Source organism: Leguminivora glycinivorella, chromosome 10, assembly GCF_023078275.1.
Source record: "Leguminivora glycinivorella isolate SPB_JAAS2020 chromosome 10, LegGlyc_1.1, whole genome shotgun sequence".
Lineage (NCBI taxonomy): Eukaryota > Metazoa > Arthropoda > Insecta > Lepidoptera > Tortricidae > Leguminivora > Leguminivora glycinivorella.
In genome coordinates, this window is record NC_062980.1 from 19,205,400 (window position 1) to 19,221,426 (window position 16,027).

General features: G+C 37.9%; 2 protein-coding genes across 2 annotated transcripts; both read right to left on the reverse strand.

The window, feature by feature from the left end:
* Positions 1 to 277: 277 nt before the first annotated feature.
* Positions 278 to 847, reverse strand: LOC125230421. The gene has a single exon (XM_048135558.1). The coding sequence runs from the start codon at positions 845 to 847 to the stop codon at positions 278 to 280; it is 570 nt and encodes a 189-aa protein (XP_047991515.1).
* An 11,782-nt stretch (positions 848 to 12,629) lies between these two features.
* Positions 12,630 to 14,311, reverse strand: LOC125230452 (nucleolar protein dao-5-like). The gene is made up of 2 exons (XM_048135590.1): positions 14,285 to 14,311; positions 12,630 to 14,115 (listed from the first exon to the last, which is right to left on the reverse strand). The coding sequence occupies exons 1-2, from the start codon at positions 14,295 to 14,297 to the stop codon at positions 13,364 to 13,366; spliced, it is 765 nt and encodes a 254-aa protein (XP_047991547.1). The 5' UTR covers positions 14,298 to 14,311; the 3' UTR covers positions 12,630 to 13,363.
* Between the last annotated feature and the right edge of the window lie 1,716 nt (positions 14,312 to 16,027).

Consider the following 16,027-nt stretch of genomic DNA (forward strand, 5'->3'; position numbering starts at 1 on the left):
TAGATGACACGTCTTTGTCTAATTGTATTAATGACATAAGGACAGGTAGTCTATCTCGTGCTAGGCCTGCAGGGAGGAAATAGTCGAGAGCGTTTGTATGGAGAATTGACCCCTACCGTATCGTCTTAACCGTTCATTAGTCAAGAGTATAGGGAGTGAGAAAATAAATAATTTAGATTTGAAATTATATCACTGTTTTATTTTATAGATACAACTAGCTATAAGTACTTATGTAGCTCTAGGGGCATGGGGTACCTACATCGGGTTATTACTAGCTTTATCCGTTAGCAGAATTACTAGCGCCATTCCCATTGGGCGCTGGTGCTGTTCTTGTTCTAAGTCTTTTTGGATTTGGTTCTGGTGCTGGTTCTGGTACTGTTGTGGGTGTTTCATTTTTAATAGGTTCCTTATCGGACGATATATTTTCATCTGAGTTTTCATTACTTGTTTCGTCAGCTTTTTCGGGCGTTTTGTTTAAAAACGGTTTTCTGGTAGGCTTTATTTTAGAGTTTGTTTCATCAGCCTCCTTACTAGTTGTTTTGTAACCAGTTCTAGGCGTTTTGTTTTCAATTGGTTTTTGAGTAGGCCTTACAACTTCGTCAGCTCTTTTATTAGTTGTTTTGTAGCCAGGGTTGGGCATTTTATTTGGAATTGGTGTCTTAGTAGGCACTATTTTAGGATATATTACTTTATCAGCATCATTAGTAGTTGTAGTTTTAGGCGTTTTAGGTTCCTTAGTAGTAGGTACTAATGTGCTTATTCTCTCATACAGTATTGGGAGTTTAAGAGCTTTATTACTGTTTTTCACTGGTTTGTTAAGAGCAATTTTAGCAATGCTTAGTGGCATCCAGTGGCTTGGTAAGTTAGCTTCTATGGGGTTTGATATAAATATTAATGGGTCGTAATGTGTGACTGGTTTTAGCGGGACAGCGCTTGTGGTTGCGGTCACCGATAATACAAACAGAATGATTGTTAACACTGAAACAAAATCATAAAGATCCTATTAGTTTTCGGTAAGTCTATACTGAAATATGTGTAGGTACGGGCTCAGGATCGAGTGGCGTGGAGACAATTGGTGAAGAGTGTCCACATTCGTCACGTCCCTCAGCCACAAGGATACGACAAAGAACAAGAAAACATTTTTAGAAATTATTTACATACATACAATCACGCCTGTATCCCATAAAGGGGTAGGCAGGACACATGAAAGTACTAAAGCTTCAGTGCCACACTTGACAAATAACAAATTATTTACAGTTGCAGAAAATTCTAAAATAAATCCGTAAATTACCGGAAATTTTCATGAGAAAGTTCTCAAGCAAGTTACCATTAATATGCATTACGCCAAGTACTCATCAGTGGAACACCGCTTTATTTGATGTTTGAATTACATACGTTTATTATGAACTCATCAAATGTCACAGCAATTGACCGGAAAGCTTGGAAACAAATGTAAGTACGAAGAAAAATACCGAAAGCACTCGTAATTTCAAGAACTGCATATTCAGTAATTTATGAATGGAATTATTAACTCCTTTCTCTATTTTGCCTTTTGGGTTAGAATTCTTAAGGTAAAAAAAATTACTTACTGTATTCTTCTTTGATGTTTACCCCAGAGTACTCCATAAATGAAGTAATTAATCATGAATATATCCAATTATAGCAAAGCGGAAAATTGCTGATTGGTAATTAGCATTAAAATTAACTCTTCTTCTTCTTCCTCCTACCCTTATCCCACGTTATGTGGGGTCGGTACAACATGTCTTCCTCTTCCATTCTCCCCTATCTTTCATCATCTCAACACTCACATCTTTCTTTCTCATGTCCTCTTCACGGAAGTATAACTAAAGCATGGAAGCCATGCTAAAATAAGAGCTCGGTGACATGTATCTTACTCACACCACACTATCACCTTTTTTATATGAGCGAATGAGACAATATTCCACAACTTCTTTCGTTTTCTCGAAGGTTGTCCCTAAATGCTGATGTCAAAACGGACCTGGGGTCCATTTATTATACGACAAAATTAAATATACGTTTGTCATTTCACAATCGGTCTTCATCTTTGACAACTGTACATAGTCGTATTATATTGGTTCGAGTTTTTAGCGCGACTTCAATGGTCGTCTTGACGATATTTATTTATTTTGTGAGGATTTCTGATAGATCGTGGAAAAAATAGCTCAGTGTATATTTGTGATAGTTCCAAGTTTCATTTCTGACTATGGCTTGTGTGATCAAGTGTTGCAAATCACATTCAGGAAGAAAAGAAAACACGCAAGAGGTTATATCATTTCATCGGTAAGTTTCTTGAGTTTTTGATAATATTTATTGATACGACCTGGCAGAAATATGAATGTACATACTTATTAGTAGTTTATACAATTCAAATCTTATTCAATTCTGTATAGATTTTTGCATATTTTTTGGAAGTTTTCTCAAATTCGGAAAGGTTATGTTTTTTAGCATAGTGATGTGATGTGTTTTATCGACCTTGCAATAATAACCTATCAATATTCATACCTTAAAAACGCCATCAATGATTATTGTTCTTTGTTATGATTCTCTTGTTATTTAGCTATTTTACAAATTCTTTATATATTTCTTAGATTTCCGAAGAAGAAGACCGGAAACACGAAGTTCAAGGGGCGATGCTCGTGGTTCCTTTACTCCCAAGACTCCACCAAAAAGAAGGCCAAGAAGCTGAAATGGAGCAGGCCCCCAGATGTCTCCCCAGGTCCACCTTTGACAATTGTACATAATCGTATTATATTAGATCAAATATCTCGGCGGTCGTCTGGCCGATTTTTAATTTAATTGTGTTTATTCCTGATAGATAGTTGATGATCCTGCTAAATTCTTATTTGTGATGTGTTTATGTTCCTTGTGTGATTATGGCTTGTATGATTAAGGACTGTAATTCACGTACATGGAGAAAAGAAAACTCCCAAGAACCTGCTGTGTTTCATTAGTGAATTTCGGTCAGTTATTGATACTATTATTTGTAGGATCTAAACAAAGCCTAAAATACGATCTTTTCATAGTTTATATAAAAACTACTACCATGTTAAATTCTGTTCTGAAGTTTCTCCAAACTGTTTTTAGGTTATGTTTTTGTACTAGTGATGTGTCATTTTTATCGACGTCCCGACATTAACTCTATTGACATTCTTGCATTGAAAAGGACATAAAAATGATTAATGATGATCAGGTATCACAGACTGGGTAAATGGTAATGTAACATTTCTAGTGAATTAAACTTATAGTAATTTTTAGTTTTCCAGAAATTCTCAAACATTATTAAAAAGAAACTAAAAATAGGTGAAACTATTGAAATAATAAATTTTGGTACCTACACTGCCGTTTTGTTTTATTTTCTATTTGATAGAGAAAATATTATTGAGGTAAGTATAAGTAGATTCTTGAGTGGTGGACTAGAAATTAATAGAGGGATGCTATACGAATTAAATTACTTAGGTCTTTGCGTAAGGAGAAGAGAAGAATGTATTTATTTGTTTTATACTCGTATCTCCCATCTTCTATTTTTTACAAACTATTTAGGCCGATATTACACTATCATAGAAATATAGTCATAGACAACATGCCGTCCTTTTTATTCACGTTACAGAAAAAGGGTGGCATACAGACCTATGATCAGAGATATAGGTATGATAATCTAATATTAGGACTTGGTAAGAGAAGAGAAGTGACCGTTTATGTAGGTAAGTACATAAACAAACCATTTATTTGCAATCAGTAGGTACGGTTAGCCAAGAAGGCAAGAATGTATGAATATATGACTTTCATAGCCAAAAAGCCACATAATAATCCAAATGAAATGTTTATATCAATATTGTATGTTTTCGTTACTTTTATATATATATATAACGTTTATATTATTTTTAAGGTGAGAACGTAAGTAACTGCATATTTTATCGATAATTGAATCGACAAAGTAACATCCCTAGCTAACACAAAACCAGGGACCACCTACCAAAAAGAGAAATAACTAGCATATATCCATCCTTTTTCAATACATTATCTAAGTCATAAGGAAGTCAAGGATGAATATATGCATTTTACACCAATTTTTATTAGGGGGGCTTGGTCCTCTTTCACACAAAAAATTAACTATTGATATATTTTTATTATTCTTGAAATAGGTACTACCTAATCAACCTTATAAGGTTTCATGATTGTTACCTAATCACAGTAATCACTAATCACTTAGTATTTTATTATAATTCCCAAGTATGTAGTAGATTTTTAAGGTTCTGTACCTCAAAATGGAAATACGTCAGACATCCAGGCGCGCTAAGCGCACTTTTCAGTAGACGTAGTCACCTTACACTGACTTGCGTACTTGACCCTGTAGAGAAGGGCGCAGCCGTCAGCGCAGGGCGCCCTTATATTCAGTAGTGCACTAAACTCTAAAATAGCTCAGTGTATATTTGTGATAGTTCCAAGTTTCATTTCTGACTATGGCTTGTGTGATCAAGTGTTGCAAATCACATTCAGGAAGAAAAGAAAACACGCAAGAGGTTATATCATTTCATCGGTAAGTTTCTTGAGTTTTTGATAATATTTATTGATACGACCTGGCAGAAATATGAATGTACATACTTATTAGTAGTTTATACAATTCAAATCTTATTCAATTCTGTATAGATTTTTGCATATTTTTTGGAAGTTTTCTCAAATTCGGAAAGGTTATGTTTTTTAGCATAGTGATGTGATGTGTTTTATCGACCTTGCAATAATAACCTATCAATATTCATACCTTAAAAACGCCATCAATGATTATTGTTCTTTGTTATGATTCTCTTGTTATTTAGCTATTTTACAAATTCTTTATATATTTCTTAGATTTCCGAAGAAGAAGACCGGAAACACGAAGTTCAAGGGGCGATGCTCGTGGTTCCTTTACTCCCAAGACTCCACCAAAAAGAAGGCCAAGAAGCTGAAATGGAGCAGGCCCCCAGATGTCTCCCCAGGTCCACCTTTGACAATTGTACATAATCGTATTATATTAGATCAAATATCTCGGCGGTCGTCTGGCCGATTTTTAATTTAATTGTGTTTATTCCTGATAGATAGTTGATGATCCTGCTAAATTCTTATTTGTGATGTGTTTATGTTCCTTGTGTGATTATGGCTTGTATGATTAAGGACTGTAATTCACGTACATGGAGAAAAGAAAACTCCCAAGAACCTGCTGTGTTTCATTAGTGAATTTCGGTCAGTTATTGATACTATTATTTGTAGGATCTAAACAAAGCCTAAAATACGATCTTTTCATAGTTTATATAAAAACTACTACCATGTTAAATTCTGTTCTGAAGTTTCTCCAAACTGTTTTTAGGTTATGTTTTTGTACTAGTGATGTGTCATTTTTATCGACGTCCCGACATTAACTCTATTGACATTCTTGCATTGAAAAGGACATAAAAATGATTAATGATGATCAGGTATCACAGACTGGGTAAATGGTAATGTAACATTTCTAGTGAATTAAACTTATAGTAATTTTTAGTTTTCCAGAAATTCTCAAACATTATTAAAAAGAAACTAAAAATAGGTGAAACTATTGAAATAATAAATTTTGGTACCTACACTGCCGTTTTGTTTTATTTTCTATTTGATAGAGAAAATATTATTGAGGTAAGTATAAGTAGATTCTTGAGTGGTGGACTAGAAATTAATAGAGGGATGCTATACGAATTAAATTACTTAGGTCTTTGCGTAAGGAGAAGAGAAGAATGTATTTATTTGTTTTATACTCGTATCTCCCATCTTCTATTTTTTACAAACTATTTAGGCCGATATTACACTATCATAGAAATATAGTCATAGACAACATGCCGTCCTTTTTATTCACGTTACAGAAAAAGGGTGGCATACAGACCTATGATCAGAGATATAGGTATGATAATCTAATATTAGGACTTGGTAAGAGAAGAGAAGTGACCGTTTATGTAGGTAAGTACATAAACAAACCATTTATTTGCAATCAGTAGGTACGGTTAGCCAAGAAGGCAAGAATGTATGAATATATGACTTTCATAGCCAAAAAGCCACATAATAATCCAAATGAAATGTTTATATCAATATTGTATGTTTTCGTTACTTTTATATATATATAACGTTTATATTATTTTTAAGGTGAGAACGTAAGTAACTGCATATTTTATCGATAATTGAATCGACAAAGTAACATCCCTAGCTAACACAAAACCAGGGACCACCTACCAAAAAGAGAAATAACTAGCATATATCCATCCTTTTTCAATACATTATCTAAGTCATAAGGAAGTCAAGGATGAATATATGCATTTTACACCAATTTTTATTAGGGGGGCTTGGTCCTCTTTCACACAAAAAATTAACTATTGATATATTTTTATTATTCTTGAAATAGGTACTACCTAATCAACCTTATAAGGTTTCATGATTGTTACCTAATCACAGTAATCACTAATCACTTAGTATTTTATTATAATTCCCAAGTATGTAGTAGATTTTTAAGGTTCTGTACCTCAAAATGGAAATACGTCAGACATCCAGGCGCGCTAAGCGCACTTTTCAGTAGACGTAGTCACCTTACACTGACTTGCGTACTTGACCCTGTAGAGAAGGGCGCAGCCGTCAGCGCAGGGCGCCCTTATATTCAGTAGTGCACTAAACTCTGTAACTTCGAGCGCAGCGCTCTTACATTCGACAGTATACTTGACCTTATAGGGTCTGGATAACCCGACATTTAACAGTATGAAGCATGACCTTCTGGACGCTTCTTGTATTCTGCCTTCAGTCAACGCCTTAAGACAATATTATTCCGGGTTTACTGTTTAAGCTTTGACTTTAGCTCTACGTGGATCTCAGCCTTCGACTTTCTTAATAGCGGTGGTTTACGCCACATTGCACGATCTAGGAGTTGCTTGTGGAAATGGAAACAATTTTTTTATATATTGACTATATTTATTAACATTAAACATGTCTTGGTATATGGCAGTGGTCACCTCTCGCATCGCACTCATCATCATAATCGCAGTCGTCTGAGCGCCTAGCTAATAAAAACTACAGGTGACCAGAGAGCAGTCAGTCCAGCAAGGGAATTCTGTCAGCATCTTTGGCACAATGCCGCTGGGTTATTTTAAATGTTTATGTTTAGATTAGTTTTTATATTTTTTTAATTTTAGTTTCAGCTTATTTATTTGTTATCTTACCTTACCTGTCACTGCAATGTCACAGTTTCGTTTTCTTTCAACCCCTTATTTGCCAAGAGTGGCACTGAAGCTTTAGTGGTTTCATGTGTTCTGCCTACCCCTTTATGGGATACAGGCGTGATTGTATGTATGTATGTATGTATCTTACCTTAAATATTCAGCTACGGCACCAGGTATCGCTGGGAGGACAGTGTGGCGGCGGATCTTCGTCAGCTTCAAGTCAGTGGCTGGCAAGAGGCTGCGCAGGATCGGGACAAGTGGCGATCTCTCGTTTCGGAGGCCAAGATTCCCTTTGAATCAATCAGATGTCAGATGTCAGATGTCACTTCGTGTAAATATGTATTTTAAATATAAATCTATTATTTAAAACATTGATTTCTCAAACTAAATGTGAATAATAAATATAATATAAACGTATAAATTGTCAATCAATAACATTGAGTAAAAGAAGCTAACTACATTATTTCTGACGAAATATGAAATTGGGTGTATGTCCTGTCATTCGACCAGTGAAACAATTCTGTCGCATCGTGCAAATCACGCTGAAGAGGATATCTCCGGCGGTAGCCTGCGGCTTCTAGTCCCCTCTGCAGCCCTCCAAGAAGGCCTGAAGCACGCCCAGAGACTCTATTACCCAAGAGAAATTAACAGTGCCTGTCAGACAAGATTGTCATTGTTTCTTGTAAACAAATCATTTGTATAATGTGTAAATATCGTTTATTTAATTTAAAATTGTGTTGGTTTCCTCGTCTCCACTTAAGGCCGCCAGCGAAGAAGTACCCTTTTTATATTATCATGTTTTAGCCTAACTTTGTACTCTAATTTTAATTTTAATTTGTATATTAGTAGCAGTTATGAGTGATCCCTCTTTATCGCGCTTTCGATGCCCCCATTGCCCTACTTCGACAAGAACTGCTCACGGGCTAGCGGTTCACATTGGTCACAAGCATAAAGCCCCGCCCAGTGCAAGTTCTAATGGGCCCTCACAGGCCGTGCAGCAATCTGTACATACAGACATCTCCAGTGCTGTGAAATGGGATGACCTGGCCTCCCTTAAGAAGTCGGTACGTGTGCTTCGTCATATTCCTAAGGGAGCTCGGAGCTTGGCGGCGGGTAAATTAAGTAGTCTGATAGACAGTTGTGTCAGTACGAATGGTGAGAGTGAATGGTTTGCCTTATTAACTTTCGCCTATTCTGCTTTGCGAGTGCCAGATGCTTCTACTGCTGGCAACCTGACCACTAAAGTTAAACGGAATATTGATTCTGCATTGGGGTTCGGCGACGACTTGGAGATAGACACAAGGGCTCCCAGTTCATCCTCTGCATTTAAAACGATTGAGTCCAAAGTTTTCGAAGGTGATCTCAGGGGGGCAGTACGTCTGCTAATGTCAGAGGACTCAATAGCTTCACCGTCTGCTGAGACACTCGCCGCCCTGCAGTCTAAACACCCGGCTCCTTCTCGACCGCTAATTTACCCACAAGAGCCGGATATGTCCTTTGCTCCTTTATCGGTAGAGGTAAAGGACGTGGCTCTGTCCCTCGGTTCCTTCAACCCTGGTTCGGCCGCTGGCTTAGATGGCATTCGTCCTGCTCACCTAAAGGAGCTTACGTCCGGAGCTGCGGGTGATAATGGTCTGCGGCTACTGGAGTCCACGACGAGGCTGTGCAACTTCTTGCTTAGTGGTCAGCTAAACCCTGCTGTTTGTCCGTTTTTGTACGGGGCTTCATTGTGCGCCCTATCAAAGAAGGACGGAGGTATACGGCCAATTGCAGTAGGTAGTACGTTTCGTCGCCTGACAGCCAAACTAGGATGTCGTGCTGTGAAAGAGGAAATGGCCACATACCTCTGTCCCTTTCAGTTGGGGTTTGGCACGAGCTTAGGATGCGAGGCCGCGATTCACGCAACGAGAGCGTTTGCGTCGGACCCGAGCAACGAGGGGTGTGTGATTGTCAAGCTAGACGTTAAAAATGCCTTTAATACCATTGAGCGTGATGTCCTGTTAGCTGAGGTCAGGGAAAAGCTACCCTCTTTGTATCCATATCTTTTTCAGGTGTATGCGTCCCCCTCCAATCTTTTTTTTAATGGGTCCCTCATATCTTCCCAGGTCGGTGCCCAGCAGGGAGACCCACTTGGTCCCCTTGTCTTCAGCCTCACTATTCATAAAGCTATATCGGCGCTTAAATCCCCGTTGAATATTTGGTACTTAGATGACGGTACCCTTGGGGGCAGGCCTGAAGTGGTAGAACGAGATCTTATCACTCTGCTTCCACGTTTTCGAGAACTGGGACTTGAGTTGAACTCTAATAAGTGCGAGTTATTTCCCTGCGGTGCCGATTCTCGGCTTTCTTCCTCGTTTAATGAATTTCTTCCCGGGCTTAAGGAGCTTTCATCCCGAAATTTTCATCTTCTTGGATCGCCTATCTTCCCTGAGGGCATACCTGAAGCCTTTGAGATACGTAGGCAGCTTCTCCTGACCGCCAGGTCAAGGCTAAAACAACTATCTGCACACGTATCTCTTGTGTTGTTGCGGGTATGCTTTGCCGTTCCCAAGTTGACCTACTTTTTGCGCACCGTACCGACTTGGCTTTTTCCCGCAGATTTAGATGCCTTTGATATGGTATTAAGGGAGTCATTAGAGCTTTTGTTGAATGTTTTCCTTGATCCATATCAATGGGATTTGGCCTCGCTTCCCATTCGGACCGGTGGTCTAGGTGTTCGGCGCGCGCGTGACGTAAGCCTACCTGCCTTCTTGGCGTCGGCAGCGGGAGTTGGCTGCCTCGTCACTCAAATTTTATCCTCGAATGGTGACGAGATAGCCATACCTTATGCTGCGGATGCTTTGGCGGCGTGGTCGGTTCTCAACCCGGTTACGCCTCCGCCGGAGTTAGTGGCCCGGCATCGCCAGCGATCTTGGGACGATGTGGGAGTGAAGCGGATTTTCAATGGCTTACTGGAGAATGCGGTGGGTGTGGACAAGGCAAGGCTCAACGCATTGTCTAAACCAGAGTCCGGCGCGTGGCTTCAGGCTCTTCCTTCTCCCTATGTGGGTACCCTCCTTGACAATGACTCGATGCGGGTGGCCGTGGCTCTCCGCCTGGGCTGCAGTGTATGTGAACCCCATGTATGCATCTGCGGTTCCATGGTGGAGAGAGACGGTCATCACGCATTGAGTTGCTGTCGGTGTGCAGGGAGGCACCCTCGTCATCACGCCCTAAACGATATCGTGCGGAGGGCGTTGGTCTCGGCGAATACACCGTGCGTGCTGGAGCCACCAGGTCTCAGCCGATCGGACGGGAAGAGGCCCGACGGGTTAACCTTAGTCCCTTGGGAGAGGGGCAGATGCCTGTTGTGGGATGCCACATGCGTCAACACTTTTGCTGCTTCCCACCTTAGCCGCACCGTGCGTTCGGCGGGGGCGGCGGCTGAAGCGGCGGCGGCTCGAAAGCGGGAAAAATACGCGGTCCTGTCCAATTATATTTTTGTCCCTCTTGCCGTAGAAACAACTGGCTGTTGGTGCGCAGAGGCCAAAACCTTTATTAGAGAATTGGGCGGGAGGCTGAGCGAGCGTGGTCACGACCCCCGCTCCGGGTCGTTCCTGTTGCAAAGGTTGTCCATCGCGGTTCAACGTGGCAACGCGGCGAGCGTGATGGGCTCCTTTGCAGCTGGAGGGACTCGGAGTGGATTTAGTGAGTAGTTTATTTCTAATTTTATTTGTAATTATTAATTTATTTAGTTATTGGTATATATAGTATAAGTCTTAATTGTAATTATTTTATTTCCATTAAAATATTGATGGTTTTGAATCCTTAAATATTCCATTTTGTTAGATTGTTTTTACCGTGGATTAAATGTAGGACGCTTCACAATTTCACAAATTGAATAGCCGCCTAGGACTTTATTTCAACTAAAAAAAATTAATTGAATTCGGTATCACACCAAACTAGCGACTTGTTCAAAATAGTATTTTATACAATCGTGATATAATATAAAGCTTTTCAGTCGACTACCATGTTTAGGCCACGAAGCTTGCTGAGTGGCCTAATAGCACGGTAAGAGAGTGAAAAGCTTAATTATATCACTATTGTATATGTCACCGTAAAATTGTAAAAACCGTTAGTTTATAATTTCACTAGCGAGATTATGAACTAACGAAATATTGTGAACCGAAACGTACAGTTCACAATTTGACGGATTATTTTTACGTTAGATTATAACCTAACGAAGCGAACCCGTCAAATTGTAAACTGTCATGGCGTCGGAACGAAGCTAGCGCTCTGATTGGTCGGTGTTATAGTAGATCGTTGTGTGCCCATAGAGTGATATACAAATAGACACTGCAATCACAGATCTCAATCAAAAACCTTAATTAAACTTTCATCATCAAAATTCGATATTTTGTTTAAGGAAACGGTCGAACTTTCCAAAGACACAAAATAGTCAGCTATTTTGCTTGTTATGTGGCGGCTTAATTCGTATATTTCTTGTGGTTTAATATTCAGTTTTAGAAAAAAAGTCGTTAGTTTATAATCTGACTAGTGAGATTATGAACTGACGAGTTATTGTGAACCGTAACATTAGATCGTTCTGTGTAAATGCCATTTTTCATCAATTTGAAATTGATGGATGGTCCCCTTAAACTATTTTGATGTAGGACTACGGGATCTCATACCGGCCTTACTGATCCGCTATCAAAATACACCCTGTATAAGTCTCATAGTAAAAATTAAAAAAAAATTGAATGCACTTTTACTAAGTTTTGAAAATAAAATGAAATCTTTCTTCAGCAAAATATGCTATCTATGATATTTAAGGTACTTTCCCTCCATTTGGCATCGCCGTGGGACACCCTGTATATTGTTATTGTTTACACTCGACTTATTTCCAATAAAGCCTAAAAAAGGTTGGCCACTCCTTATTTATCATATGCCGGTCTTGCCTTTCTCTTTTATGCCGGACTTTTTGAGAAGGCACAATTTCTAAGTTACATATTTCAGAACATAAAACTAGAAATTGAGCGCGTTTTGAGCAGATTAATAATACTATTAAAAAAGAACGGTTATTAAATGACTACTTTACATACAGAATATACAAATAATCTGACTGCTTCTATTTTATTTTCATTTTTTTCGGAACCCTCTTGAAGTCGATGTTCGAGTTCGAAACACGAATCAAGTTTATTGTTAACTAGTGTTCGTTCTAGGGATATGTATGACCAATGGATTAAGGATGGAAAACTGCTAAGTTATAGTCAATAGACGGTCTTTCCGGGTAGACGGTCTTCCCCACACTGACCTTACAGACTAATTGAGAACCTTCCTTCCTTCCTTGAGAGATTTGAGGTGGCGGTATTAAAACTTAAAAATTAGTCTTAGGAGCGATGTAAAATACACACAACTCAAGCAAGTACGGAAATTTAATCATTATGACACTTCCGGATAAATTATCAATTATTGGTGGATTTACACGCAAAATGGTCAACGGAATCATGATCAGGTCATATGCAATCGTTTTTGCAAGTACTATTAAAGAATCAAAGTGACCCAACCCTTTTTGTCCCCCCAGATCGGGCTTTTGGGCCATATAGTGTACCGTTCGGTGCAAGAATAAGTAGCCTTTCATAATTAGTCTTGTATTCGTATAGGTATTCGTAATAGTAGTAGGAAAATAAATAATTTAGATTTTAAATTATATCACTGTTTTTTTAAAGATAGGTACAACATCGGGATAATTACAGGGCTCGGATACCGGTTAAATTTAAACCAAACCGTTATCATGTACATGCGGCAAAACCTTTAAATTTCGTTTTCGCTCGAAAAACCGCTATTTTTAAACCGGTTTTAAGGGGAACGCTTTCATAAAGGTTTCGTTCGATTAACCGGTTCAAAACAAAATAAACCGGTTTATTCCGTGGCATAATAGGTAATTAATATTCTAACCAAACAAAAAAGCCGTCGTGTGAACGTATGTACTTACACGACGCCGGTGCGTCTCGCCGCTCGTCGAATAAACCGGTTTATTTCGGTTAAAATAAAGTTCTCATAACGTTCGCGTTCTTTACAAAGTTCGGAGTAAAATCTAAATAAACCGGTTTTAACCGGTAAAAAATAAACCGGTTCCGAGCCTTGGTTTATTACTAGCTTTATCCGTTTATAGGGTTACTAACGGTATCCAAACCGAACTCTTGTGGTTTCGATGTTGTTCTACGCTTTTTTTTCATTTCTGTTCCTGATTCTGGTGCTGGTTCTGCTGTTGTTGTTGTTTCTTTATTATTTGTTTTGTTTGCAGTTTTGGGTGTTTTCTTTTTAAAATGTTCCTTATCGGGCCATATATTTTCATCAGATTTTTCATTACTTGTTTCGTCAGCTTTTTCGGGCGTTTTGTTTCTAATTGGTTTCTTGGTAGGCCTTATTTTAGAGTTTTTGTCTTCATCGGCCTCTTCATTACTTGTTTTGGAACCAGTTCTAGGTGTTTTGTTTTCAATTGGTTTCTGAGTAGGCCTTACAACTTCGTCAGCTCTTTTATTAGTTGTTTTGTAGCCAGGGTTGGGCGTTTTATTTGGAATTGGTGTCTTAGTAGGCACTGATTTAGGATATATTACTTCATCATCATCATTAGTAGTAGTAGTTTTCGGCGTTTTAGGTTCCTTAGTAGTAGGTACTAATGTGCTTATTCTCTCATAGAGTATTGGGAGTTTAAGAACTCTATTACCATTGTTTTCCACTGGTTTGTTAAGAGCAATTTTAGCAATGCTTAGTGGCATCCAGTGGCTGGGTAAGTTAGCTTCTATGGGGTTTGATATAAATATTAACGGGTCGTAATTTGTGACTGGTTTTAGCGGGACAGCGCTTGTGGTTGCGGTCACCGATAACACAAACAAAATGATTGTTAACACTGAAACAAAATCATATTTACTAACTAATAGCCTATTAGTTTGCTGTAAGTCTATACTGAAAATTGTGTAGGTACTAGACTCTTGAATATCTGTAAAGTTTAATAAACCTATAATTTTAGACAATTATTTACAGTTGCAGAATTTTCTAAAAAAAAATCCATAAATTACCGGAAATTTTCATGAGAAAGTTCTCAAGTAAGTTACCAACTTGCCATTGATATGAGAACATTCTTAATGATTTCTGTTCAAAAAAATAACTTACTGTTTTCCTCTTTGATGTTTACCCCAGACTATTAAACATCATAAAATGAAGTAATTAATCATGAAAATATCCAATTATAGCAAAGCAGAAAATTGCTGATTGGTAATTACCATTAAAATTAACTATTGATATATTTTTATTATTCCTGAAATAGGCACCTAATCAACCTTATAAGGTTTCATGATTGTTACCTAATCACAGTAATCACTAATCACTTAGTATTTTATTATAATTCCCAAGTATGTAGTAGATTTTTAAGGTTCTGTACCTCAAAATGGAAATACGTCAGACATCCAGGCGCGCTAAGCGCACTTTTCAGTAGACGTAGTCACCTTACACTTACTTGCGTACTTGACCCTGTAGAGAAGGGCGCAGCCGTCAGCGCAGGGCGCCCTTATATTCAGTAGTGCACTAAACTCTGTAACTTCGAGCGCAGCGCTCTTACATTCGACAGTATACTTGACCTTATAGGGTCTGGATAACCCGACATTTAACAGTATGAAGCATGACCTTCTGGACGCTTCTTGTATTCTGCCTTCAGTCAACGCCTTAAGACAATATTATTCCGGGTTTACTGTTTAAGCTTTGACTTTAGCTCTACGTGGATCTCAGCCTTCGACTTTCTTAATAGCGGTGGTTTACGCCACATTGCACGATCTAGGAGTTGCTTGTGGAAATGGAAACAATTTTTTTATATATTGACTATATTTATTAACATTAAACATGTCTTGGTATATGGCAGTGGTCACCTCTAGCATCGCACTCATCATCATAATCGCAGTCGTCTGAGCGCCTAGCTAATAAAAACTACAGGTGGCCAGAGAGCAGTCAGTCCAGCAAGGGAATTCTGTCAGCATCTTTGGCACAATGCCGCTGGGTTATTTTAAATGTTTATGTTTAGATTAGTTTTTATATTTTTTAAATTTTAGTTTCAGCTTATTTATTTGTTATCTTACCTTAAATATTCCATTTTGTTAGATTGTTTTTACCGTGGATTAAATGTAGGACGCTTCACAATTTCACAAATTGAATAGCCGCCTAGGACTTTATTTCAACTAAAAAAATTGAATTGAATTCGGTATCCTTTCCTTTCTTTTAGTGAATATTTTAAATATATGATTTTGACTCATGGAGACTATATACATCTCTAAGGAGAATTAGATTAAGTAGATATACATTTTATTTTTAGTTGTGACATTTAGAGTCATTTGCACCTCTAAAGTAATTTTAGACTTTTTTTTTTTTGTATTTGTACTTTTTATATTAAAATTTAGTGTAGTTCTTGGTTGTAATTCGACATTTAGAGACCTTCTACATCTCTAATTAATTGTATAGAGTTAACTTTAGTTAGAACTTAGAATTAGTATATAATAGTATCAATTGTAATTTCAACTCAATTTTAAATATTTTTTTAAATACCTATGTACATGTGACGTGTAAAAGTGCCCCTGTGGCCTATTTGCTGAATAAATTATTTTGATTTTTTGATTTTTTTGATTTTTATCACACCAAACTAGCGACTTGTTCAAAATAGTATTTTATACAAACGTGATATAATATAAAGCTTTTCAGTCGACTACCATGTTTAGGCCACGAAGCTTGCTGAGTGGCCTAATAGCACGGTAAGAGAGTGAAAAGCTTAATTATAT

Excerpts from the sequence above, each read along its gene's own strand:
- LOC125230421 (XM_048135558.1), bottom strand. The coding sequence starts at position 847 with ATGCCACTAAGCATTGCTAAAATTGCTCTTAACAAACCAGTGAAAAAC.